Source organism: Cloeon dipterum, chromosome 2 (assembly GCF_949628265.1).
Source record: "Cloeon dipterum chromosome 2, ieCloDipt1.1, whole genome shotgun sequence".
NCBI lineage: Eukaryota > Metazoa > Arthropoda > Insecta > Ephemeroptera > Baetidae > Cloeon > Cloeon dipterum.
This window is the reverse complement of record NC_088787.1, coordinates 32,246,912-32,270,431: the sequence shown is the minus strand read 5'-3', so window position 1 is coordinate 32,270,431 and position 23,520 is coordinate 32,246,912. Positions and strand designations below refer to the sequence as shown.

The 23,520-nt window shown below is 37.7% G+C and overlaps 7 protein-coding genes across 11 annotated transcripts; 3 read left to right on the top strand and 4 right to left on the bottom strand.

The window, feature by feature from the left end:
* Positions 1-79: 79 nt before the first annotated feature.
* On the top strand, positions 80-8,225 carry Vps16A (vacuolar protein sorting 16). 4 transcript variants are annotated; one of them, XM_065479708.1, is made up of 18 exons: positions 80-227; positions 281-397; positions 458-641; positions 894-1,167; positions 1,225-1,346; positions 1,408-1,583; positions 1,637-1,886; positions 1,950-2,075; positions 2,126-2,256; positions 2,338-2,482; positions 2,537-2,671; positions 2,791-2,952; positions 3,001-3,150; positions 3,209-3,459; positions 3,523-3,619; positions 3,732-3,835; positions 3,905-4,047; positions 8,214-8,225. In XM_065479708.1, coding segments are annotated over exons 2-18 (2,508 nt in total). In that variant the 5' UTR covers positions 80-227; positions 281-341; the 3' UTR covers positions 8,216-8,225. The 4 variants fall into 4 exon arrangements, with proteins under 4 accessions (XP_065335780.1, XP_065335778.1, XP_065335781.1 ...); XM_065479706.1 differs by lacking the exon at positions 8,214-8,225 and having other exon boundaries at positions 3,905-4,050; XM_065479709.1 differs by lacking the exons at positions 3,905-4,047; positions 8,214-8,225 and having other exon boundaries at positions 3,523-3,676.
* LOC135936763 (membrane protein FAM174-like) lies at positions 5,389-6,607 on the top strand. Its single transcript, XM_065479711.1, has 3 exons — positions 5,389-5,573; positions 5,643-6,219; positions 6,282-6,607. Exons 2-3 carry the CDS (start codon positions 5,750-5,752, stop codon positions 6,406-6,408), a joined length of 597 nt encoding a protein of 198 aa, XP_065335783.1. The 5' UTR covers positions 5,389-5,573; positions 5,643-5,749; the 3' UTR covers positions 6,409-6,607.
* A 1,178-nt stretch (positions 8,226-9,403) lies between the features above and the next one.
* Positions 9,404-11,385, bottom strand: RpL8 (ribosomal protein L8). 2 transcript variants are annotated; one of them, XM_065479468.1, is made up of 4 exons: positions 11,337-11,385; positions 10,932-11,070; positions 10,506-10,866; positions 9,404-9,738 (listed from the first exon to the last, which is right to left on the bottom strand). In XM_065479468.1, exons 2-4 carry the CDS (start codon positions 11,067-11,069, stop codon positions 9,464-9,466), a joined length of 774 nt encoding a protein of 257 aa, XP_065335540.1. In that variant the 5' UTR covers position 11,070; positions 11,337-11,385; the 3' UTR covers positions 9,404-9,463. The 2 variants fall into 2 exon arrangements, with proteins under 2 accessions (XP_065335540.1, XP_065335541.1); XM_065479469.1 differs by lacking the exon at positions 11,337-11,385 and adding an exon at positions 11,261-11,283.
* A 289-nt stretch (positions 11,386-11,674) lies between these two features.
* Positions 11,675-12,824, top strand: LOC135935656 (cytochrome c oxidase assembly protein COX16 homolog, mitochondrial). Its single transcript, XM_065478141.1, has 3 exons — positions 11,675-11,941; positions 12,394-12,514; positions 12,682-12,824. Exons 1-3 carry the CDS (start codon positions 11,841-11,843, stop codon positions 12,733-12,735), a joined length of 276 nt encoding a protein of 91 aa, XP_065334213.1. The 5' UTR covers positions 11,675-11,840; the 3' UTR covers positions 12,736-12,824.
* On the bottom strand, positions 12,647-16,097 carry Pal1 (Peptidyl-alpha-hydroxyglycine-alpha-amidating lyase 1). The gene is made up of 10 exons (XM_065478139.1): positions 15,939-16,097; positions 15,707-15,878; positions 15,433-15,622; positions 14,606-14,849; positions 14,258-14,556; positions 13,966-14,175; positions 13,701-13,904; positions 13,574-13,645; positions 13,359-13,514; positions 12,647-13,309 (listed from the first exon to the last, which is right to left on the bottom strand). Exons 2-10 carry the CDS (start codon positions 15,782-15,784, stop codon positions 13,125-13,127), a joined length of 1,638 nt encoding a protein of 545 aa, XP_065334211.1. The 5' UTR covers positions 15,785-15,878; positions 15,939-16,097; the 3' UTR covers positions 12,647-13,124.
* Positions 16,098-16,303: 206 nt separating this feature from the next.
* Scamp (secretory carrier membrane protein) lies at positions 16,304-19,716 on the bottom strand. The gene is made up of 7 exons (XM_065478140.1): positions 19,505-19,716; positions 19,111-19,215; positions 18,868-19,023; positions 18,169-18,376; positions 17,856-18,114; positions 17,663-17,798; positions 16,304-17,025 (listed from the first exon to the last, which is right to left on the bottom strand). The coding sequence occupies exons 1-7, from the start codon at positions 19,559-19,561 to the stop codon at positions 16,858-16,860; spliced, it is 1,089 nt and encodes a 362-aa protein (XP_065334212.1). The 5' UTR covers positions 19,562-19,716; the 3' UTR covers positions 16,304-16,857.
* Positions 19,717-20,107: 391 nt separating this feature from the next.
* Positions 20,108-23,497, bottom strand: LOC135937828 (ubiquitin-associated protein 1). Its single transcript, XM_065481089.1, has 8 exons — positions 23,400-23,497; positions 22,999-23,111; positions 22,824-22,948; positions 22,600-22,772; positions 21,926-22,544; positions 21,746-21,868; positions 20,771-20,986; positions 20,108-20,713 (listed from the first exon to the last, which is right to left on the bottom strand). The coding sequence occupies exons 2-8, from the start codon at positions 23,027-23,029 to the stop codon at positions 20,486-20,488; spliced, it is 1,515 nt and encodes a 504-aa protein (XP_065337161.1). The 5' UTR covers positions 23,030-23,111; positions 23,400-23,497; the 3' UTR covers positions 20,108-20,485.
* Between the last annotated feature and the right edge of the window lie 23 nt (positions 23,498-23,520).

The following is a 23,520-nucleotide window of genomic DNA, read 5'->3' as shown; positions in this document are numbered from 1 at the left end:
TTCAAATAATTATTCTTTGAAATCGAGCTGCCATACTGTAATCTCTTACGTCACACCTCATGACATGCGCCAAAGTTTTAAACCAGGGAAACGCCCCACTGCGCCCACCTTCAAATTAATTGTCAAACTCAAACTCACAATCAACTCTCGAACAACAAAAAATATTCCGAGTTACAACACCTCTATTAATGCACTACTGGCATTGACGTACAGGGATTCGACGTTAGGTTTGAGAAAATACACATCAAGGTGGAAGAAATTTAATTTTGTCCCTTGCTAGGCTTGCTGGTATCCTCGCCGTCTATTTCGCTGTGTAAGTAGCTTACAACCAAGAAGCAGCTATGTCTGCAATGATAACAGCAGAATGGTGCCCAGTTGGCAAGGACAATTTTTACAGGTAATGGAAGAAGACCCAACCTTAATTTATGAATATTTAACGATGTCGTTTGTTTTTCAGGAAATTTGATATTTATCAAATGAACTGGGACTTGAAATTCGACAATGTCTGCGTTGTAGCTGCTCAGTATGGAGGCCCTGTTGCGGTCATCGAGGATAGAAAAAAACATAACGCAGTGCAAGGATTATCTAAACCGACTATCTTTATATACAGTGCATCTGGTCAAATAATCTCCACTATATTAGTAAGGAAATTTCTCTATAACATTCTGCGAGAACATTTATTTTAACTTTCAACTGCTTTCAACACACCAAGTGTCATAATAATATTATTGAACGTTCAAAGCAATGCTTGTGAAACTGAATACATGATAATAATCGTAAAATCTCTGCTTAATTCTAATTAATCTTTTTTGCTACTTTAATTATGATTAAAATTCTATAGTTTTTGTGATTAAATCATCCTCGTTCTAATAGTTAAATTAACTATTTTCCAGTGGAATAGCGGCTCCATCATTGAGCTGGGTTGGTCTTCAACTGAAGAACTACTTTGCGTTCAAAGTGATGGCATTGTCCTGAGCTATGATCTCTTTGGAAACTACAAACACTCCTTTAGCATGGGCGACGAGGCGAAAGAGCGGAAAGTTATCGATGCGAAATTCTTCAACAGCTTCAAAGGCACTGGAGTTGTTGTCCTGACCTCGTCATTCCATTTTTACTTAGTTAACAATGTTTTGGAGCCTAAACTAAGAAGAATTACCGACATGATTTGTAAGATGGAAGCAATTTTTGCTATTGTCTTAAACAATTTTTTTGTTCTGTTTTCAGCCACTAAGGAACCACCTTCAAGTTGGTGTGTCCTGTCAGACGAGAGGAAATCCAGAATCTTAGTTGCGCAAGGGAAAAGCCTAATGCTACTTGAGGAAATGAGTACAAGTGCTCAACCAATTGTAAAATTAAAATTAATTTAAATATCAAATATCTAAGTTCCAATAATTGCTGATCTGACAGTGCGCTGACATCAATAGCACACACACAGAAATCACAGGCATTGTATCCTCTCATGACAACCAATGTGTCGCACTTTTCACGGACACAGGAAAGCTGTGGCTTGGCTCTGCAGATTTGAGGGTGAAATATTGTGAAGTTGACACTCAATGGCGGTCAAAACCTGACGACTTTGTTTGGTCAGTCTTGGAAAGCCTCAATTTGATTTTTAATTATGACAATTAACTTGAAGGTGTGGTTCTGAAGCTATCTTGGTACTGTGGAATCGCTGCTCATTGATGCTTGTCGCGAAAAATGGAGAGCACACAACCTTCGCAATTAACGAGGGAATGTCTCTTTGCCAAGAAATGGATGGTGTGCGTCTCCTATCGAGATATAAGCACGAAATGCTGCAGAAAGTCCCTACCGTCACGCAAGAGGTCTTTAGGATAAACAGCACAGAACCAGGCTCATTTCTTCTTGAAGCATCAAGGCAGTTTCAGGTGCGTAGCGGTTTTCCCTTTTTCTTGAGGCCAAGCTACTAATAAAGACTGCTTGGTTTTCAGAAAGGCTCTCACAGGTCCGATGAGTATTTGCGGCTTGTTAAAGACAAGTTAAAAACTGCAGTTCAACAATGCAATGAAGCTGCTGGTTATGAGTTTTCGCATGAAACTCAAAAACTGCTATTGAAGGTAAACATTTATTTGCTACAAACCATTCAAATTAAACTCTTAATTTTTAGGCTGCTCAATTTGGAAAAAGCTTCATTGAAAGTTCAACAGAAAATGACAAGTTTGTGCAAATGTGCAGAACACTCAGAGTTTTGAATGCAATTAGGGACTACAAAGTAGGGCTACCCTTAACCTTAATTCAGTAAGAAATTATTAACCATCAGGAAACCATGCCTATGGAGTTTTTTCTCTGAATTGCGGGTTAATTTTTTGTTCCTTCCAGATTCAGGCATTTGAGGACTGGCGTTTTCCTGGATCGTTTAGTGCTAAGAAAACAATACTACCTAGCCATCAAAATAGCAAAGTTCTTGCTGATTCCAGAAGAGCAGGGAGAAAGCCGAATTCTTGCTCTGTGGGCTTGCAACAAGGTAAGCCTTACAAAATTTTCACTGACGTTTTTGCAACAGCATAAATTTATAAAGGTGGGCCAAACTCATTTGCAAGATGATGTGGTAGCTCGAGAAATTGCTGACAAATTGGGCCAAGCACCTGGCATCTCCTACACAGAAATCGCAAACAAAGCAATTGATGCCAACAGAAGCCAACTTGCCTTGAAGGTTAGTAATAATGTCTTGATTTGAATATCACCCTATATATCTGCTGGTAAAGGACGTGTTGAAAATTGCTCTGTTTTGATTTAGAAAAAGTTTAGTAGTCTAATTCAATGCTCTTTTAGCTGATGGACTTTGAGCCGTGCGCCAAACGGCAGGTTCACCTGCTGCTCAGACTTAACGAGGGCAAAGCTGCGTTGGTAAAAGCCATTGACAGTGGCAATACAGATTTAGTCCATATCGTAATCCAGCATTTGAAAGTGCACATGTCTCTTTCAGACTTCTTGGTAGGAATTTTTCCCTATCGAAACTATTTCTCTCACACGCTGTTCTAGTATTATATAAGAGAGTTTCCAATGGCCCAAGCGCTTCACTTGAAATATTGCCGTGAGCATAACAAAGAAACTTGGAAGAGTATTTATGAACAAGAGGACGATTTCAACTCGCTTGGTGCATGTTCAATTCGGGAAGCTTACGAACCAAAGGTTAAAATGGTAAATACTATCAATGGTACGCCACTTCTAAAATACGTATCTGCTATAGAATTCTTCTACGATGGAAATGATTTTGAACTCTGCAGCTGAATATTACAAGAAGGGAAAAAGTGAGAATTACCAAAGCTTGTGCGAAGAGCACGCAAGATTGCTGAGACAACAGAGAGCAATGCAAGAAAAACTGAATACAAGCAACTTTGTGGGACTCTCAGTGAATGCCACGTTGAAGAAACTGCTTCTCATGAAGGAACACAAACTTGCAGAGAAGCTGAAACAGGAGTACAAAATTCCTGACAGGCGGTAAGAAATAAGAGTGCTTAAATTTTGGCTTATGTGATTAAACGAAACTTGGATTGCCTGCAGCTACCACTGGGTGAAGATTGCAACTCTTGGGGAGCAGGAAGATTGGGCAGAGTTGGAGAGATTTTCAAAGGCCAAGAAGTCACCTATTGGATACGAGGTAGGTTGTGACTGAAAACCAGTGATTTGCATTTTTGCTTGGTTGAATCTATTAAAAGTAAGTGAAAATTTATCTATGAATTAACTATAAACTAGAACCTTTTTTGTTATAGCCTTTTGTTGATGTCTGTCTTGCACATGGGAATAAGAAAGGCGCTGAGTTGTATGTTAGTCGAGTGTGTGATGACATGAAAGTTCGCTATTACGTCAAACTAAAGTAAGTATATTTTTCTTGTTAGCACGTTTTCAAGGAAGTATGTATGTATACTGATGCTATTATTTTAAGCCTTTTTGCTGAAGCTGCCAAAGTGGCCTTTGAACAGAGGAATCCTCAAGCCCTAAGCTACGTACAATCTAAGTGCTATGAAACACATCCAGATATTTCCGACAAAATTGCCAACATGGTTGCTCAACTGTCATCAAAAAAATGAATTGAGTGCTCCCTAAATATGTATATAAAAATTATTTGTGATATTTGCTGTCAGTTTGTATAATCTACTTATTCCAGTTAGTGGCTTCATTAAATAAAATGTTATGATGCTATTTTCAAGAGATATCTTTCAAACGTCCTCATAATCTACGCGATTTTGAAAATTCTCGGAATGATTATCATGCAAAGCATAAATTAATTAAATGAGGCACTAGAAAAACGCAGGCCAAAATAATCATGATTAATATAGGAACAAAAAATATTATATGTGTGACATGCTTTATTTAAGAAAAAGAAAATGAGGATTTTAAAAATTATGTAGACAGAGTTTGTTTTGAATTTTGTAAACCTAAACTGATCAGCAACAGCCATAGCAGCTCGCGCGCTTCAAAATTGCGCAGTGGCGCGCAATAATAATATTTTTAACAATGCTCATTTTTATATTCGTAAACTATTTTTCCCCCAATACTGAAATCTTAGGAAAGCGAAAAAATGTTACAGTTCTGAAATATTTAGAATTGATTGGCAGTGAGCACTTTTTACCACCATTGTAATGATTCTAAAACTTTAGAATTTAAACCGTTGATATTTCAATTTTTTACGCTTGTAAATTATTTAAGAGTAATTTTTTTCTAAATAAAATCATAAGTAATACATTTTGAATTTACTCGCAGTTACTTGGGAACCCATTTCCGTGCAACACAAACCAGCGAGAAATTATAAAATCTAGAAATATTAATAATTGTCTGAACACCCCAGGAATTAAACCACTAACCTAATTTGTTAGAGTTATACTTATTAATATCAAATATATATATGCTATATGATTTTTTATGTTTAGTTGTAGTAGCGAGACTATGGAGAGTAGGGGTAACTAACGTAAATTTCGCTAATATTTTAATCATGAGTTTCAGCGGGTTTTTGTTAACACTACTAAAAATGCGCCTTTATTACTCCAAAAATTTAATTTACTGATTTTTCAATTTTAAATAATTAGTTACTCTTGTTTGGAAGAAACAAACTGAAATAACTGAATAGAATTGTCTGCGCCTTAATTGTATGTTTAATATTAAATTTAATTTTATTTATTAGCAAAAAGGGAAAAATTCCGCTCTCTTATAAGTTATAACATTTATTTAATTTCTATTCATTGATGTATTTTATAATTTGCTGTTTGCTATACTAAAAATAGAGCTTATTGCCGAGCCAATTTTAAAGGAGTTTAAAATATTGAATATTATTATTTGGAATTGGAAAATAATTATGTTCTTCCTTTGCTACGCAATAGATCATTTTGGCGCCCTTTCCCCCTCCGAGTGTGCTCACAAATACACGTCGAGCGCGCCGCACATTCGCACAATTTGCTCCAATCCTCCAGCGGGACACGACTGCACCGTGCACCGTCGATAAGGCTGTGTTTGTGTTGAGCGGGGGAGAAAGAGGATGTGGCTTTTGGATTTCATGAGAGAGCTCCCAGACATACAAGTTAATTAGAAGTAGTACACAGTGGGTTTTTGCTTTTAAAGTAAGTTTTTATAATCCTAGTTGGACATTTCTTCGTGAGCTAACAAATAATTATGTTTTCTTTTTCCAGGAACATAAACGTCACAAAATGAACAACGTGTAAACCAAAAATATTTTTTAACATGTTAAAACTCCTAAAGAGTTGATGGCATAATTGTTGGGCTGAAAGGAAGAAACATGCCGTCTGGAGCCGTCCTGTGTAGAGTAATTTTAATTAGCAACCTTGTGCTCCTCTGTCCGGCGGTCGCCGAACAGTACAGTGAAGGCCAGCTCCAGCAAAAGGACAGCAGCCTCACGCCACAACATCTGTACTCTGCCTCAGATCAGTTGTTGCCAGATGCCATTAAAAACAAAGCCGGCAGCGATGGGTTGCACACGCCGTCCAAAATCAAGAAAAAGGACAAAGCAGATCCAATAGATGCGCCTTTGAAGAACACTAGTAGTGTAATCACCAGTTCGCCTGCACCAGCACTACCAGGCAACAGCACCCTGAATGCTACCTTATCAAAGGAACAAAACTCCACGTCGGCTGTCACACCTGTTGGCCCTGGAGGCAAAGTCAACCCAGGCTCCTTGCTCCGGGGTTTTTACGTTTTCCTTGGCCTTAGCGTTATAGTTATGATGTATTTTATTGTCAGAGCTTTAAGGTAAAGTTTTTCATTAGATAGATTTGCCAACTATGTTCTCTAATTTCAACCCTCTTTTTTAGACTGAATCAAACAAAGGCCAGAGTCCATAAATATGGAGTCATTTCTGATAGGGACGACCTAGAAATGGCGCACCTTGAGGCCGATGATGATGAAAATGAAGTACTCTTTGAGCTTCCTGTTAAATAATATGAGATATTTTGATTGTCAGAAAATATTTTATACTAAAAATGTTATTTGTTATTGGAATATAAGAATCTTCACTTAAACAAAGATAATTAATTATTTGTAATAAAAACTATCATTTAACTTCATAAGAATGTATTTTGTGAAATGTAAGTTAAGAAATGATTAAAACTTAAATAACTACGTTTTCAAATAAGAATAATTGAATGTTTATTAGGTGACTCCTACCAAGCGAAGGGATTTATTGTAGACTTAAAGTGGATTAGTACTGAAAAATAATTTTTACCTTAGGTTTTTTAAATATGAACTGAAAATTAGGAAAGAGCTCAAATTAACACAGCTTGATTTTAGAGAATATCAGCTCCAAAGTTTTAAACGTAATCTAGCGGCAAGCACCGTCTCATTGTTGAAGATCATGATTTTGGCAGAAAGAATATTATACCCCATAAAATTCACACGTTGGCCTCAATCCACATTAACTGAAGCAACTGATCAATTATTGTTGTTACAACATTGTTATTAAATGCAAGTGGATCCCTTCAAAGCACAGGAGCGGACATTCCCTTGGTTCAATTGTTGTTCACTCTAGTGCTTTGCGCGGGTCGCGGGTTTGAGGGTTGAACCCGCAAAACCCGCACCAAACCCGCGGGTGCGGGTCCAGATTTTGCAAATCCAATATGGCGGATTGCGGGTGCGGGTTGGCGTAGTGCGGGTTGGTGCGGGTGCGGGTTGACTCGGCAAACCCGCAACTTTTTTGTAATTGAGCCACAATCTCTGAACTCAACAAATTGTTGTCCAGGGGTCAATGGATTTTGATGAAATTTTTTTGCGTTAACTTTGCCCTAATTGACCGAAAAAACAGTTGAAAAAACCCCGACTTTCCAATTTTTGCGGGGTTTGCGGGCGTTCAAAGGTCAAAATATGGGAATTTTGAGTACTTCATAACTTTGCTCAGGGTGGTCCTAGAACAAAAATTTAAAAAATCGTAAACTCGTCTTAACAAGGCAATCAACTTTTATATTGACTTCAAAGTGGTAGGTCAAAGGTCAAGGTCACAAAAATTCATTTTTTGATTTTAAATTCAAATTTGAAAATGAATATTAAGAAAAAAATTACATAGTCATTTTGTAGAGCAAGAAAAATTAAGTTAAAAACGTTAAAATTTTGAATGGCGTTTTTCCTCATATTTTTTTTATAAAAACTGAAAATTTCAAAAACCCTTGTTTTTGAGGTTGGTAAAAAACGATGATTCACCTAATCTCGACTTCTAATCATCCGAATTTCAAAAACCGCATACCGTTAGACTCCTCTTGACGTCTCTAAGTGCACTAAAGGGGTACGAGAACCACCAACCCCTAACCCCTTTTTAACCCCCTCAATAACTTGAAATTTAGAATTTTTTCGTTTGTTTCAACACCATATCATGATGTTAACGAGTGATTGTTTTCTTCAAATCCATTCAATTACTTAGTTCACTTCAAGACTTTCAAACGGAACTTATTTTTTTGTAAATAGGACCACCACAACCACAACCCGAGATTCGGGTGCACAAAGTTTTTATCGAGACAAGGGTGCAATAAAATGCTTGATGAGCTCCAAATCTCGAATTCTGCACTAAAAATCTCGTCTCAATTTTAAAATAAAATATAAAATCGAATTATACCCCTTTAGTGCACTTAGAGATGTCGATAGGAGTCTACGATATGTGGTTTTTGAAATTCGGATGATTAGAAGTCGAGATTTGGTCAACCATCGTTTTTAACCAACCTCAAAAAACAAGGGCTTTCGAAGTTTTCATTTTTTATTAAAAAAAAAATGAGGAAAAACGCCACTCTCAATTTTAACGTTTTTAACTTATTTTTTTGTGTTCTACAAAATGGCTTCGAAAAAAATTAAAAAATTTCAATATATTTTATTCATTTTCAAATTTGAGTTTAAATTTCAAAAATTAATTTTTGTGACCTTGACCTTTGACCTACTACTTTGAGGTCAATGTAAAAGTTGTTTGCCTTGTTGAGACGAGTTTACGGGTTTTTTATTTTTTTTCTAGGACTACCCTGGGCAAAGTTGCGAATTAATCAAAAATTCCCAGATTTTGACCTTTAAACGCCCGCAAAACCCGCAAAAATTGGAAAGTCGGGATTTTCTCAACTGTTTTACGCGGGTCGCGGGTTTGAGGGTTGAACCCGCAAAACCCGCACCAAACCCGCGGGTGCGGGTCCAGATTTTGCAAATCCAATATGGCGGATTGCGGGTGCGGGTTGGCGTAGTGCGGGTTGGTGCGGGTGCGGGTTCAAATTTTGAAAAAAGATATGGGTGCGGTACGAAATAAGCGGGTTTGGTGCGGGTTTGGGTTGAAAATTTGTACCCGCGCAAAGCACTAGTTCACTCGACTGTTTAGCATTAAAAATTCAGTCAGCGATAGAATATTCTACAGTAAACCAGTCGAGTAACTATTAGGATTCAAATCCATTGACATAATTATTATCCTGTGTCTACCACGCTGTTATAAAGATCCTTGAGGGCTCCCACTAATTTGAGGTGAGGGGCTGAAATCTTAATTTCAATCAAAACTACAAAAATTAAACATCCTACAAAATTAGTGAATAAAATACATGCATCTATTCCAGGGAAAATCAAGTGAATGAGTTCTAGTTGAGTTCATAAAAATTTCGCAGAAATTTCTATTTGTAATTTTCAACCATGCATAACATTGTCTTTTGATTTATTAAAAAAACAAAATGGAATAGTGTGGGATTAATGGTGAGGGACAGAAACTAGAAAATATATAGATTTCATCCCGCGGAAGGTTAGAAAAAGGTACCTTATCAGGCAAGTAGACTTGGTACCAAGAGATTGAATTTAATCTGCAAAAGTAATCAAGATTGAAATATTAAATATAATCTCATGTTTGAGACGCTTCTTCTACGATAGGACTTAAAAATAATTTAAGCTCTAGTTTTAAAGGTCAAGCATTTGAGGAATATGCAGAGAAGAATTGATTTTTTGTGTCCAAATGGAACAAATTTTATTAGTTACACCAGAGTAAAAATTATGCCTAATCGTCCTTGTTCTGGCTGGTCTTTCCTCCTCTGATTCTGCCTGTTCTTCTGGCAGCAATAAGACCAACCTTGCGACCGGCACTGGTTCCTCTCTTGACAGTGGAAGCCTTACCAATGTGTTGATGGTTACCACCACCGTGGGGATGCTCCACAGGGTTCATGGCCACACCACGGACCTTAGGCCAGCTGTTGCGCTTGGCCTTGTACTTGTGGTATGCGCGACCTGCCTTCAGCACAGGCTTGTCAATACGGCCACCGCCAGCAACAATGCCTGAAAATTAAAATAACAAACATTAGTTGAGAAAATTCCACAACCCTTGCTACATGATTTTATTTTGATTAGAAATGAATCCACATACTAATGAAGCATCCAAACACTCAGACATACGCAGATGAAATTCATTAAAAATTAATTGAACAATCTGATCTCTCCAGAATATTAATACTCATGTACCATGTTTAAATTTGCGGCAAATATGATATTAGTAGTGTATAAAATTTAGTAACTATTATATCAATCAACTTAAAAAGCAAAGGTCAAGAAACTTGCACAATACATTTAAATAGGGCAAGGCTATAATCTAATAATATCGTTCATGCTTTGTAAAAAAGTCCGATCTCCAACTTTCCACTTTGTAGCTCAAGTCCGACGGACTTTTCATCAATGGTAAAATTTTCAGAACTGACTATTGTGGAAACAGTCAATTCTGATCAGTCAAGTGAAACATCAACTTGCATTGGAGCCCCATGAAGTAAAACAGTGAGTTCGGACAATTTTACCATTGGCGAAAATGTCTGTCAAGCTTTTACTACAAAGTGGCAGTTTGTGATTGAAATATTTTCCGTGGCACAAACGATATTATTTTTGCGACTTGTATTGTCAATCATACAGATTTCACACTAACTCTTGCATTGCATAAAAGGTAAAAATATTCACCACAGTTAAAGCAATCACTAGTAAAATGTTTCATCAAAGCAATGGTGGTAGAGCCACACGAGGAATCAAATCAATAAATCAAATTCAGTTCAGATACTCACCAACCATGGCACGGTTGTTGGAGGGCATAACTTTCTTAGCTCCAGAGGGCAGTTTGACACGGGTCTTCTTGGTGTCAGGGTTGTGAGCGATGATGGTGGCGTAGTTTCCGGACGCCCTGGCCAAGCGGCCTCGGTCGCCAGTCTTCTCCTCCAAGTTGCAAACAATGGTACCTTCGGGCATCTGGCCGACAGGCATAACATTGCCAATGCTGAGGGTGGCCTTCCTACCGCAGTACAAGAACTGGCCGGTGTACATGCCTTCGGGGGCAACGAACAGCTCTTTGCGCGTCTTAAACCTGTACGGGTCCCTGAAGTGGACAACAGCCAGGGGAGCACCACGGCCAGGGTCGTGGATAATATCCTTTAATTTGAAGTAGAGTAGTTAGTTAATTGAACTTGAAAGCAGCACATGTGCTAAGTACTCACTTTTACAACTCCCTTAGTGTAACCATGACGCTCAGCAAAGTCCAAAGCGCGAAGCCGGGGTGCTCCTTTGCGGTGCTTTGTGTGAGAGCGGAAGACGCTCCCCGCACCCTTCCTCTGAGCACGAATAACACGTCCCATTCTAAAAGAGAAATTTTATATTAGTCCCAAATTTTGAGAACATGCAGTTGTCGTGGTAAACAATGTGCGAGGTTGGGAGAGTCGTGAATAACATGCATGATAACAGAGCTCGAATTTGTGACAAGAGCATATATTTAAAGAAATTAAGCTTATATCTCATTAAATGAAACAATAATGAACAACTGCACAACCTAAATTCGGTCAGATGGCTCGAGATTTTCAAGTTATTTTGAAATATAAAATAGCAATGCCCTAACAAATTCCTACCTTACAGCGACGTGGGTTTGAGAGTTAAGAGAAGCTGTCGGTTCGATGTTGATAGAATCGTAGTAACCGGTATTCTTTAAACAGAAATATTTAAAAGAAACAGTTCGAAGAAATATTCTTCTAGTTAAGAACCTCCAATTGAATTTTGTTCGTAATCATTGAAAGTTGAAATAAAATTAATCACATGAAACTAATAAAATGTCTTTAAAAATATGAAGAAATTAAACAATACTTACCGGTTATCTAATATTTCAAGGAGCTAGGTCTGAAAAGATCGGCAAAAACTGGTACCGCCCCTACTTGTGTTGTGGTTACGCCCAATTACGCACATGCTCATTCTGTCTGTGTCTGAAAGTGAACACCTTCCACCTAGCACTGTGTTTTTGTTACAAGTTTTAATCCTAGCACAACATAAATTTGACAAAACTATTGACTTTACTTAAATTGCTTTGACGAGCAGGAAATTTACTGCACTCAGATTGGACATTTAAAAAGGTTCACAGAATGACATCGTTTTTTAGAAGAAAATCAACAAAATACGCGGTACCTTTTTTAGTTTTGGTATTAGGCGGTTCTTTCGGCTTAAAAGAATTTGCTCAAATCAGGTATGCCTCCCCTTGGTGATATAATTTCTGAAAAAATAAACCCTTAAATGGCTCTACTCTGCGGGAAATATTATATTATACATGGAAGGATATATTTAAGCGGCTATTATGTATGTTATAGACATTCATTTAAATGAATTCTTGCAATGAAAGAAATAAAAAACTTGCATCATTGCTTTCTGTGCAAAATCTGTCATTTATTCAATTTCGTGCTAATTACATAAATAGATACGTAAAGAAAAGATCCATTTAAGTGTTTTTTTTTTATTTTGCTGTATAAATAATGTTTTCAATCATAAGAGTACATAATTATGTTGTGTGGTATTACATAATATATGAATGTATTTGAAGTATATTATGAAATAAATTATGATGGTTATAATGAAGCATTCGTATTGTCAACTCTTAAATTTTATGTCACTTCATTGTTGATATATGAACCAATTTTCCAGGTACAAATTCTCTAAAAAAGAAGCATTTAAACCTGAAGAAGTAAAGGAAATGGGATGCAAAAAACCTGTTAAAAGTGTTGGAGAGGTTACTGTTGAGACAGAGTTTGAAAAAATTAAGAAGGTATTTATGACTTCTTTTTGAGTTGACTTATTTAATAAATGAAGTTCAACCCTTAAAATATCAATCTTAACTATCCCTTAAGATATCTAGACTTGTTTTTCTCTGGAAAGTTGAAAATTGAAACTGCGTATCCAATTTTGCGATTTTAATTTGAAACCCTTTTTCAGATTGACATTGATCATTGGGAAAACAAACGAGGACCAAGACCCTGGGAAAAGTAGACTGTCCAACAAACCAGTTAAGTTGCTGATGTAACAAATTTTAGTCCACCATTTAATTTGATTGCAAATAAAACAGGATTTATTTGCAATTCAGATATATTTATACAGCAATAATTACCGGTTAGTAAATAAGTTATTATTTGATATCAGATTTGAACAGTTACATCAATTTTACTAGACACAGCATCATTCATTGATATGAATCACCATAGATGATAATATTTACAAGTTGCGTGCACAAATTAAAATCCTGACAAAACTTAAGCTCATGAAAGGAAATAAAACATTTTTTAAGTACACAGTGACAAGAATGTTTTTAACTATTTAAAAATAAATGCAGTGAATGGTGGAAGGAGCCACATTGTGCGCTTAGATTAAGAGTGTAAAAATTAGGCTTTTGTCGCAAAAGAGTTTGATAGTGGGTCCGATTCGTCGTCAATTTCTTCATCACTCATTTCCTGGCCAACCAACTCAAATCCAGAGTGGGGGTCCAGCAGGTGGCCGAGTTTGAAGGTTTCTGTAGGTGTTCGTCCAACATGCCATTTTTTATTGCAGAACCAGTAGCAACAGGGCCCTACAGCATTCAGTTAGATCAAAAAATCAGAGAATTTGATTGATTTTACCTCTTCCTCTCCTCCTGACCAAGACAAATATCACAGCAACCATGCTGATGGACACAAGGGCTGCGACCACAATAAGGGCTTCCACACTTTGTGGAAGCACATGTGGCGACTCTTCAATCATGGGCAGAAACTGTCGCGGAGACTCGGTTATTTCAACTGAAAGTTGTTCCACGGTGCATTTAATTGCATTAATGTGTCTATTTTTCTTAAATTACCTGCTGGTGGTGCTTTATCTTCAACAACAGCAGGGGATTCGACTCTCTGGATAGTAGCATTACCACTACTTTCTGCAATTATTTTGTTTTAATTATCTCATTCTAAACCTCAAGCTACCCGACTCACTGTCGATAAATTTAGTTATTTTGTAAGGGTCGATTTCCGCCACGTATACTTCGCGACCGTCATAGGACACAGTTAGGTCGTGTGGATTTTTGAAATTCCCAAAAGTGGAAACGACTTGCCGACTAGATATTCCTATCGCAAAGCCTCGCACAGGGATGCTCGCGTCGTAAAAGTCAGGTCCGTTGACAGCGAACAGCATTCCCCCTGATTGTGGTCATAACAGTTTGTCAGTCATTTGCAATTATGTGTGGTATTTGGGTATCACCTTGCAAAGGGGTGTAAGCGATGCTAAATAGGCGCCGGCCAAACTCTCGCAGTTTGATTTGTCCAGCAAAAGATCCATTGTTAATTCTGAATATCTGGATTCTTCCATTTTCTCGGTCAGCAACACTTATCAAATTCTTATCCTCAATAAGTGCTAGAGCATGTGGAATAGAGAATGCTGAAGGTGGCAGTGGTTTCATTTGGTCTGGATCTGATGGAGTAAAAAATGATAATATCAATTATTCATCTGGCTGAAAATTTTTATGGCTTTGCAATCTTTGCGCAGTACGAACCTAGAGTGTGAGCTCTTTGTCCAAATTGCATCAAAAATTCGCCCTTGCTGTTGAATTTAATGACGCGGTGGTTGCAGTAGCCGTCGGCAACAAAGAAGTCTCCAGATTTGGTGACGGCGACTGCTGTTGGCTTGCAAAAGTGGTTTCGGTCGGCACCGTGTTCAAACCTAGTGCCAAGCACCATCAAGGGTTTCCCTTGGCCTCCACGGGGTGGGAACTTGAAGACTTGGTGCAGAGCCACGTCTGTCAGAAATACATTCCCACTGCTATCGATAGTAATTCCGTGGGGAATAAAAAATCTGGAAATTCATCATTACAAACAATTTTAAGCCAGTTAAAATGAATTACAAATTGGCGCCCCATTGGTGGATGACCTGACCAGAGTCAGGGTTGAGAGTGATGATTGTATTTTTTTCAATTGGCCCTTCGTTTTTCTTCAGATACGTGTCAGAGTTGTCAAAAGTCGTTGCATCCCAAACGTGGTCTCCTCTGTGGAATATAACAACGTTTCCTGACGTGTCAAATGTGACGGCAGAGATCTGGCCAAGTTTTAACTGCGATTGAGGCCACCCGGCAACTTCCTCAAAATCGTCTGTGGAAAATGAGAGATGTTACTATTTGATAATTTCATTGTGACTGTATTGTAGGGGCACTGTGATTGGCTCGGCGCTCAACATTAATTTTCAACAATCAACATAATTAGATTTTAAATAAAAGGCGAGAGAAGATTTGGCGACGATTATTCACCAACCAGAGGCTGACAAGATCTGAAGAAGACATAATTATATGGGGGTCTAAATGAGAGAATGACCTTCCATATAAAAAAAAGGGAGTTTATTGGCGGAGTAGGATGTCTGCGTGTCGCTGACTCGGTCCTGGCTCGTCTTCTGGTTCGTCTTCTTCAGATCTTGTCAGCCTCTGGTTGGTGAATAATCGTCGCCAAATCTTCTCTCGCCTTTTATTTAAAATCTAACAATATTTTGATTGTTGAAAATTAATGTTGAGCGCCGAGCCAATCACAGTGCCTCTACAATATAATTTATGCATAAATTATTGAAGAGGTTGGGGTGTAACAAAAATATTTTGCTTCCAAGTGCAACCTTTTACTGTTGTCTGGTTGATTTAATGTGCAATGTTTAACAATTCAGAGTGACCAGCTATTTATATCAACTAACTTTTATATGAAGGTGACAACTGTACATCGTCTTGTTGTGCAGGTTGTTGAAAAGGGTGCATATTAGGTTGGTATCTGCGACTCTCATGTCGGCGCCCTGAGCGACTCTCCAATTCTTCTCTATTATCAAAGTCGGAGAAGTCAGGGTCATTTCTTGGTTCAGTAGCCACACGGCCGAAGTCAGCAGGCCACTACAAGTGAAAATTTAAAATTTCAGATGATTCAACGGGAAAAAAAGGTTCAAAGTGATATATTAAGTAATTATTGATTTTTACCCTGGGAATAATGTCCCTTGAGTGACTGCTCCCTATGAAAAGGGTTAAAGTAACCAACAGTTGTACATGGGTAGCCATGAGCCCGGCGCAGAAAGTTTTAAAGGCTGCAGCAGTTCATCAAGTAGTAAAATATGTGTGTGACAGTGTGCCAGGTGTACGCTTCAACCTGAGCCTGTAAAATTTAGTTTAATAAATTACCATTCCATTAATACAATGGGAATATAAAGCATACCATTATATTTTAGCGCTGACATAATTAGTTTCAAATGCGTCTCATTTGAAATTTAATTGTAGCTAACAATTGCGATCAGAATCCATTTTTATGATTGCAAGGCCTGGCTTAATCCTTCCTACAACCTGTGAACATCACACAACACAGCACAGCTCGAAACTCGCCGCAGTTCATAATAAACTCCTTGTTGGCGATTTGTAGGCGTGCCTGCAGGATTTTCAGGTGCTTTTTGCGCATGCCTCATTTTCACACAGGATACAACTCGGCCGCGAAAGCAAAAAATATGTAATTAAATCTTAGTTAAAATGTTCTGAAAATAAGTTTTTCTTATCAAAGATATTGAAGCGTTAAATAATACTATGGTATATTTTCCATTTCCACAGCAGTTTATTTGTATTTCATAGACACAAGTATACATTTTTAAAACACCATAAATATTTTGTTCAACAAAAAAATGATAATAATGCACTTATACTTGTGAAAATGAACATCATTATTGAAAATAACTTAACATTTCTCACATTAGATCACCTTATTTACTTTTGTTTTATGATGTAATAGTTTGTTAAAGTTCTTGTAATATAATAAGCTTTAATTTTATAATGAAGTGTTTTGAAAATATTTTAAAATATTATTTTTGTGTGAAAGAGGAGAATATAGTTGTTATATCTGGTGTAAGGTTGAGGTTATGTCTAGGGAATTTGAAATGCTTTAAAGTCAAAATATACCTAGATATTTTGGCTAATTTGAAAACATTATTGATCACTAGAAAATTAAATCTGTGTACAAAAACAATACTAAATTAAATCAAAGTCAAGCCAACAACTGAAAGAAGAGTCTGGCGAAAGATATCATAAATATAACATCATCGTAGCTATGTACACACAAGTATTGTGGAATTTTCAGGATTTTGATTGCACTAGAAGCGATTGCCACCACTGGTCATATTGTTGACCTGGGTGCGCACAGCAGCAGTAGCCGCCTGCTGGGCCGCCCCTTGGACATGCTCATTCTTCATGAACTCAGTCGCAAACTCCGCCTGCGCCTTAGCAAAACTAGCTCCAGAACTCTTGTAGATTGCGTGAACCTGTAATTAGAATGCATAGTGATTAGTTGGTTTCACTCGTTTTCTTGTTAATTCTAAATAATGCATCAATTATTTGAAAGATAAAGGACTCAAAAATATAATAGCTTATGAAAGAGATGTCATTCAGGTTTTAAATATTGAAAATATCAAATGGCAAATTAGCCCAAAGATGCAGAAATCAATTAATAACAATCACAATACTGTCCACCAACATGCCCATTTATGGTTTATTAACCCTCAAATTGAAAGTTATTGTGTTGACATCAATACCGTCACTAATGGCATTGATTTCACCATGAAAATATGACTTAATGCTAGATTCATCATGGTAAGACTCAATTTCTGTTTCCTTTCCCGCTTAAATTCAATATTGGTGCAGAAGACAAGCGAGTTCAAACTTATATTTACCCAATTTTAGGAGAAACGTGTTTGGTTTGGTTCATAAGGAATCAATGTCTCAGAATAATAAATGTTGTCTTCCATAGATACATGAAATTTACTTTAAAACGTTTGAAACTGGCAACCACAAAGATCAAAATTAAATTCCAATATTTTGCTCCAATTAAGTAAGACATGCAATTATAACCTAACTCAAAGTTCCAAATTGGAACAAAAATAAATTAAGACTGAATTTTACCTTAGTGAGAAGCAGAATATCCATGCAAGCAGCAGCTCCGAAGCAGAGTGCAATGATGAGGACCAAGATCCCAACGATGATATGTCCAGCTCCAGTGCCACCATCATTGAATACTGAAATCGCCATGATGAATCCACTGGAATATTGAATAGTTAAGAGATATTGTGTCACAAGCCTAGTTAATATTAATTACCAGGCGCCGCCGCTGGTGAATCCGATGGTGTGGCTCATGGTGATGAGAAATTGGAAAAAGTACATGAAAAAGAAAACCATGAAGTTGAAGGAGCTGTCATCTCGGAACGCCTTGTACGCTGGTCGGTACCAACACAGGAATGAGTAGGGTGTGTACAAGAACACATAGAATATTGACAATCCAAACGTCACGAATTTTCCATCGTAGAAGAGCAGGATTAAGCCTCCAATGACGTTGAGAAGTAGCACTCCGCCATGATCTACATTAGAATGCATGAAAATCGCAAATAATTTGATTTACGACAAAAACTTACACAGCCAAATGTAGTAGAGCATGCGAACCACTTTTTGAAACTCAAGAGGAATGTCTACATTGATATCTTGATAGAAACAAGGTTGAAAGCAGCAGCTCTGAGGGAGTGGGGGCCAATTGTTCTGCCGCACATTGTATGGTGCATTCTTCAAAGCTTCCTCTCGGCGCGCCAACTCTTCAGCTTTCCTCTCGAGTTCTTCCTGCCGTCTCTGTTGATGAAAAATTAATTACTATTCAAATACTTGAAAAGGGAAGTGCATGCACTTAAAACAAAAATTGAAAACACAATAAAAGGCTACCAAAAGTGCAGAGAAATTGAATTTAATGATCAAACTGTTATTGGACCTTCAATATAAATATTATTGGTAACACACTGCATGCAAAAAAATAAGGTTGAATCTTCACCATGCAGTTCTCTTCTTACCTTAAGCTCCTAAAAGCAGTCCAATTCAATCGAATGAAAAGAATAAAAAAATTAGAATCGCCTATTAAACAATAAAATTTTACTATTTTTTTTGTCAGAAAAGACAAGGTCTTGCCAGTCGTGTGCCCTTTTCGCAGCGCAGAAGGCACAACTATATATTTAAGAACCATTCTTCTTATTTATTTGGTATAACTGGAATTTATGTTACTCAAGTTTTTCACTCTTTGTATTTCATATTATGAAATTAATTGCCTAAATGTATCCAATTTTATATACCTGAAATTCTGCTGTCACGTTTGGATCCTGCGATTGCTGTCCACTTCTTGCATAAGCGGGTGGAAGCGTTTCTTGCGTGGGTTGCATGATAGCAGGCTGGACGGTGTTCTGGGTTCCCGGATACTGATACTGAGGAGGGTTTGCAGCACCCCGAACCTAGTTGGTTTTTATACAGCGTGATTAGTGAACAAGTTACATAATTTGTATGGCTTTGATTTCGATGTATCTAATGTATCTACATACTTGGGCTGGTTTTGGTTGCTGGGGCTGGTCTGCAAAAGGATTGTAGTCGTCTAGACCTCTCTGCGCTTGAGACACTCCGCTGGTGGCCTGCTGCACTGCAGGGTCCTAAAAACATCATCAGTTTAGATAATTGTTTCCACAATTTATAAAAATAATGTCTATCATGAGATGGGCATGCACGTATGTGTGTAGCACCACATAATATTTTGAAAAATAGAACAACATAAAAATATCTTTTAGGCGTAGAAAATCACAATTTCATCGATAAATTGACTTTCATCAAATATGCGCATTAAAAGGGTGACTCAAAGACTGCAGTCACATGTTTTTCTCGTGAAAATATTGCTTCTAGATTAACCAGTGCATTTCCGCATAAAGTTCGGGAGTTGCTTACCGCAAAAGGGTTGTCCACCGTGGGCTCCCCAAAGGGATTTTCGTCAAAGCCAGACATTTTAAAGGAACTTGATTGACTCTAAATCTATAAATATGAGCTCCAGACTTTAAGGTACTGGACTCAAAGTTGTAAATTCGAACTGAAGCTCGTAAATCTAATCAAGAGGCTATACGTAAACGCAGATAACGACACCCAGTCAGCAGTTCCTTCGAAAACCTCAAAATCTACGAAGATATGGGTATCGCTCAAAGCGCCGCCAGGTGGCAGCATTCCATGTTCGCCACTGATCACGAGGTTTCGCTGTTATGTGAGGTGTGCATTAATATAGTATTTCAAATTTCAAAACCAGTTGAAATTATTATTGAATTTTCGTTTCATTTCTTTGACACACCTGTAACTCATGTTAAGTGTTTTGGAGTTAAATGCTTTTAAGGCATAAGACGTTATACTCAAATAACACCAAAATAATACCCAAAGGAAAAGCCCACATATTTTCATTTTTAATTTTTTTAGGAATAAAAAAGATAATCTTTGCATCATTTTTCATACCAATCTTTGGCCACGTTCATATATTAGTATATACTTCAAAATAAATGCAATACGCACTGGTAAAAATTAATTATGAAAATTTATTTCCCGCAAGCATTAGCAACATTATGACAAGCTGTAAAATCAGATTCATTTTGGAGTAAAATACAATATTGATGATATCTTAAAAATACTTCTTTAATGCTTAACCATCATTTAACTGCCACGCACGCAGCTTTTATTTGCAAGCATAGATCGAGGTGGTTCAATGCAAATCTCGTTTCCTTTTGTAACTCTAAAGTACAGAAAGCAATGGTGTGGTGTGTAATGGCTTGAAATAAGTCTTAACTTGAAGGAATGTGTGTGTGGCACAAGAAAAAAATAGTATGCACCATGTTTCTTGCTAGCATTCTTAAGGTTGAGTGAAAAAGAGCAGAGGAAGTAATGGGGGACTTAGGAGAGGAGGGCATCAAGAGCTTTATCTCGATCACAGCCCGACTGAATGAGGGCTGCTGACACTTTTTCTTCATTGAATCCCAGATCAACTAATTGAACAAACGAAGGTAGAAATTGCTGAGCCCTTTCCTCGTCCATTTTTAGGGTGCCTAACACATACTCGACCTTGGTGTCAGGGAAGCCTTTCTCCTCTAAGGCCTGTACTTGAAGCAAGAAATCTACAACCTGCAATGCACACACAATATTAAGGATAAAAAAAAACGAGATTTAATCCATCCTTACCTTCTTGTGGTCTTGACCAATGATCTCACAGGCTCTGACGACTTTAGCAACAGGAAAGCCCATTTCGCTGATTTGTCTGGCAAGTTTTTGGGCACTCGGTGGTAGCCGGTCAAGAGAATTTGAAGCTACTCTAGTCACTACAGGATGTGTTGGTGGTGGGCTTTCTCCGCTTGGGGTTTCAGCTGGACTGTCTAGATCTGGCCAAGGCTTCCAATTCTATGAAATCAAATATATAGCACTGTTAATTTTTTGCCCTTCAAACCACTTTTTAACAGGTCTGCAAAATTTTACTGAATTAAAATTCCATGACAATCTCTGTATCCAGTAACAAACCATCGCTTAATTTTAGAGATAACAACAAGATCAGAGTAAGAAAGTCCAGTTATCGAAGTCGTAACAAAAAATTTGCTCAATCATCTTTTTAAACATAATTTTACTGTTTACCATAACAATTAGGGACGCTATTTTAGACTTTCACATTCTCATCTCAACTAGTGGCTACTCCAGGAAATTCCAAAAAATCTATTTCCTTGCCACTGGTTTACACAAAAAAGTACACTTTTGGTTCTTGTAAGGCACAATAAAAATTATGAACTTCGATCAACCCTCCCAGATAAGACACATCTTACTCTAAAATTCCTTCCGATCGTTAGATAAAAATTAACAAAAGTCTAGGGAATTTTTCCAAAGCTCAAAATGCGAATGAATCTTCTAAGAAACACCAAAGAAAGTACTACTGTACAATAAAACGCAGGTAATAAATTAATTTCCAAGTCTTGTTTCTCACAAATGAATTAAATAAATTAAATTTTTCATCTTCAGTCACATTCTCTATTATGTTTTTGAGAATTCATCAAAATATTTTAGATGGTTTCTAAACACTCTCCCATTAGACAATTTTCCTCTAATCAAACTATCCTATCCGAGGATGTCAGATTTTGAACAGTTAAATTTTGCCCCTCGTTTCATTGTTACCTCCAATCCAGCTGAGCCAAAACTTGCGGGCCTGTGGGATGCAAATGAGTCTGCTCTACACGCCTCCACTCTGGGTACTTGCACAGCCGCGGTCTGACTAGAAGCAGCTTCCTTGTGAAGTTCCTATAGTATGATTGATTTAACATCAAGCAAAAATATAAATATTTATCACGCTCCTACCTCCATGATATCGGGCACACTTTTGGATGTTCTGGGTACAGATTCTTGCGGGGCAGGAACCGAAGGAAAGTGGTATCTAACATCATTAGCTTGACTGTAGACAGCTGAAGGAAAGACGTGATTTTCTTTCGCTCCTGCAGCAGGGTTGAAGGAAGGTTGATATGGCCATGTTTGCGGCTGTGTTGGGTAAAAAAATTGGCCCGGGGCGGCAGTCACTGCAGATGCTTGGTTTGAATAATAGTACTGCTGAGATTCGGCATAAGAATTGTTGTTTCTTGAGTCATAGTTATAGGTGGGTCTGGCTTCTGGTGCTGGTGCGGTTTTGGCCTCTGAGTGCAAAACATGCGCCAATTCCTCGAGGTCATTGATAGTTTTCAGTTCAACGTTGTCAAAGGGACTCGACGTGTCATTTTCAAAGTCTTTGAAGTTGAAAGAGTTTGTCATCGTCTTGTTTTCAGAATTACTCTTCGGTGCTGCTAGCAACATAGGTGTGAGAATTGCAGACGAGAGTTGAGGAGCCACTTGCGGTTGAGGAGCAACCTCAGAACCATTTATTGCCGGAGGAGACAGTGGAGGGGTTGAGTCCTTGGCCTTACTTTCACTTTCAGCCTTTTCCATCCTGCAAAATTTAACCATGTTAATTTTAGAGCTGAAGCGTGCAGAAGGGACAATACTTCATATTGAGCTTTTCAAGTTGCTCCGTCAACTCTTTATCTCGTTGCTGACGCATAGCCTGCTCAGCCTGAGTAATTCGAGCCCTGCGCTCCTCACGCACAATCTCCTTCTGCGATTTTCGATAGCCACTGTTTTTAGACACACTTCTGGCAAGGGAAAAATCAAAGCTTGTCTGCGAGAAAAGATACTCAGTTGTAACGAAATTTTACAATGAATCACTCACGTCTTGTAAGGTGCTTTCAAGAGTTCCCTCTAGTCGACTCATGAAACCAACTGGAAGGGTTACCTTTCTAGGTGGTCGAAATCTTTCGCTAATTTTAACTGGCACTCCATCCAAGTACGATGACACTAAAAGATTTTCAAATAAGCGTCATTCCACACATTCGATTCTAGCTCACCATCCTGAACTAATTGTTTCTTAAAAGCCATATTATTGGCAATATAACCACCAAGTGTATGATGATATTTTCCTAATAGCGTTTGAGGTTTTTCATCTTAAAGTTGCGATTTGCTGAAATTACAAAGTTGGCAGATTACATACTCAATTTAGGCACAAGCAAAAAATATTTTTCATGAAAAGGTACAAACTTGAGAAATTATACGTAACAACATCACCAAAGTTTGAAAAATTTGGTTATGTCAATTCTAATTAAGAAACATACAACGGTACAGATATATACCAAAATGTTGCGGAACCTTATGTATGAGGGAAATTTGGGAACCACTATAATTTGAGTTAACGTGTGAGGAAATTAAGAGTTCGCGTATAAATGCGTAATGACAACATTAAATGACTCACGATAGTGTTACAGGCAAGTCGATTCCAAAACGAAAATAACACACTGTCAAACAGAACTGGTTTATCCAGCGTAAAATTCTGAGGGGGGTGTCAAGTCATCTGATTGCAAAGTCTACCAACA

What these genes read in the sequence shown, in the direction of transcription:
- Vps16A (XM_065479708.1), top strand. Translation starts at nt 342, where the DNA reads ATGTCTGCAATGATAACAGCAGAATGGTGCCCAGTTGGCAAGGACAAT. An exon ending in AAGAATTACCGACATGATTT is followed by an intron (nt 1,168 to 1,224) that starts GTAAGATGGAAG and finishes TTCTGTTTTCAG; the next exon opens with CCACTAAGGAACCACCTTCA. An exon ending in TACAAAATTCCTGACAGGCG is followed by an intron (nt 3,460 to 3,522) that starts GTAAGAAATAAG and finishes GATTGCCTGCAG; the next exon opens with CTACCACTGGGTGAAGATTG.
- LOC135936763 (XM_065479711.1), top strand. Translation starts at nt 5,750, where the DNA reads ATGCCGTCTGGAGCCGTCCTGTGTAGAGTAATTTTAATTAGCAACCTT. An exon ending in TTTATTGTCAGAGCTTTAAG is followed by an intron (nt 6,220 to 6,281) that starts GTAAAGTTTTTC and finishes CCTCTTTTTTAG; the next exon opens with ACTGAATCAAACAAAGGCCA.
- Pal1 (XM_065478139.1), bottom strand. Translation starts at nt 15,784, where the DNA reads ATGGCTACCCATGTACAACTGTTGGTTACTTTAACCCTTTTCATAGGG. An exon ending in CACCAATGGGGCGCCAATTT is followed by an intron (nt 14,557 to 14,605) that starts GTAATTCATTTT and finishes ATGAATTTCCAG; the next exon opens with ATTTTTTATTCCCCACGGAA. An exon ending in GGTCAGGAGGAGAGGAAGAG is followed by an intron (nt 13,310 to 13,358) that starts GTAAAATCAATC and finishes TGAATGCTGTAG; the next exon opens with GGCCCTGTTGCTACTGGTTC.
- Scamp (XM_065478140.1), bottom strand. Translation starts at nt 19,561, where the DNA reads ATGTCTGGCTTTGACGAAAATCCCTTTGGGGAGCCCACGGTGGACAAC. An exon ending in ACGTGACAGCAGAATTTCAG is followed by an intron (nt 18,377 to 18,867) that starts GTATATAAAATT and finishes TTTCATCAACAG; the next exon opens with AGACGGCAGGAAGAACTCGA. An exon ending in TTCACCAGCGGCGGCGCCTG is followed by an intron (nt 17,799 to 17,855) that starts GTAATTAATATT and finishes TCAATATTCCAG; the next exon opens with TGGATTCATCATGGCGATTT.
- LOC135937828 (XM_065481089.1), bottom strand. Translation starts at nt 23,029, where the DNA reads ATGGCTTTTAAGAAACAATTAGTTCAGGATG. An exon ending in TTGAAAGCACCTTACAAGAC is followed by an intron (nt 22,773 to 22,823) that starts GTGAGTGATTCA and finishes CTTTTCTCGCAG; the next exon opens with ACAAGCTTTGATTTTTCCCT. An exon ending in CTTGAAAAGCTCAATATGAA is followed by an intron (nt 22,545 to 22,599) that starts GTATTGTCCCTT and finishes TAAATTTTGCAG; the next exon opens with GATGGAAAAGGCTGAAAGTG.
- RpL8 (XM_065479468.1), bottom strand. Translation starts at nt 11,069, where the DNA reads ATGGGACGTGTTATTCGTGCTCAGAGGAAGGGTGCGGGGAGCGTCTTC. An exon ending in ACACTAAGGGAGTTGTAAAA is followed by an intron (nt 10,867 to 10,931) that starts GTGAGTACTTAG and finishes TTCAAATTAAAG; the next exon opens with GATATTATCCACGACCCTGG. An exon ending in CAACAACCGTGCCATGGTTG is followed by an intron (nt 9,739 to 10,505) that starts GTGAGTATCTGA and finishes TTTAATTTTCAG; the next exon opens with GCATTGTTGCTGGCGGTGGC.
- LOC135935656 (XM_065478141.1), top strand. Translation starts at nt 11,841, where the DNA reads ATGACATCGTTTTTTAGAAGAAAATCAACAAAATACGCGGTACCTTTT. An exon ending in AAAGAATTTGCTCAAATCAG is followed by an intron (nt 11,942 to 12,393) that starts GTATGCCTCCCC and finishes CCAATTTTCCAG; the next exon opens with GTACAAATTCTCTAAAAAAG. An exon ending in AGTTTGAAAAAATTAAGAAG is followed by an intron (nt 12,515 to 12,681) that starts GTATTTATGACT and finishes ACCCTTTTTCAG; the next exon opens with ATTGACATTGATCATTGGGA.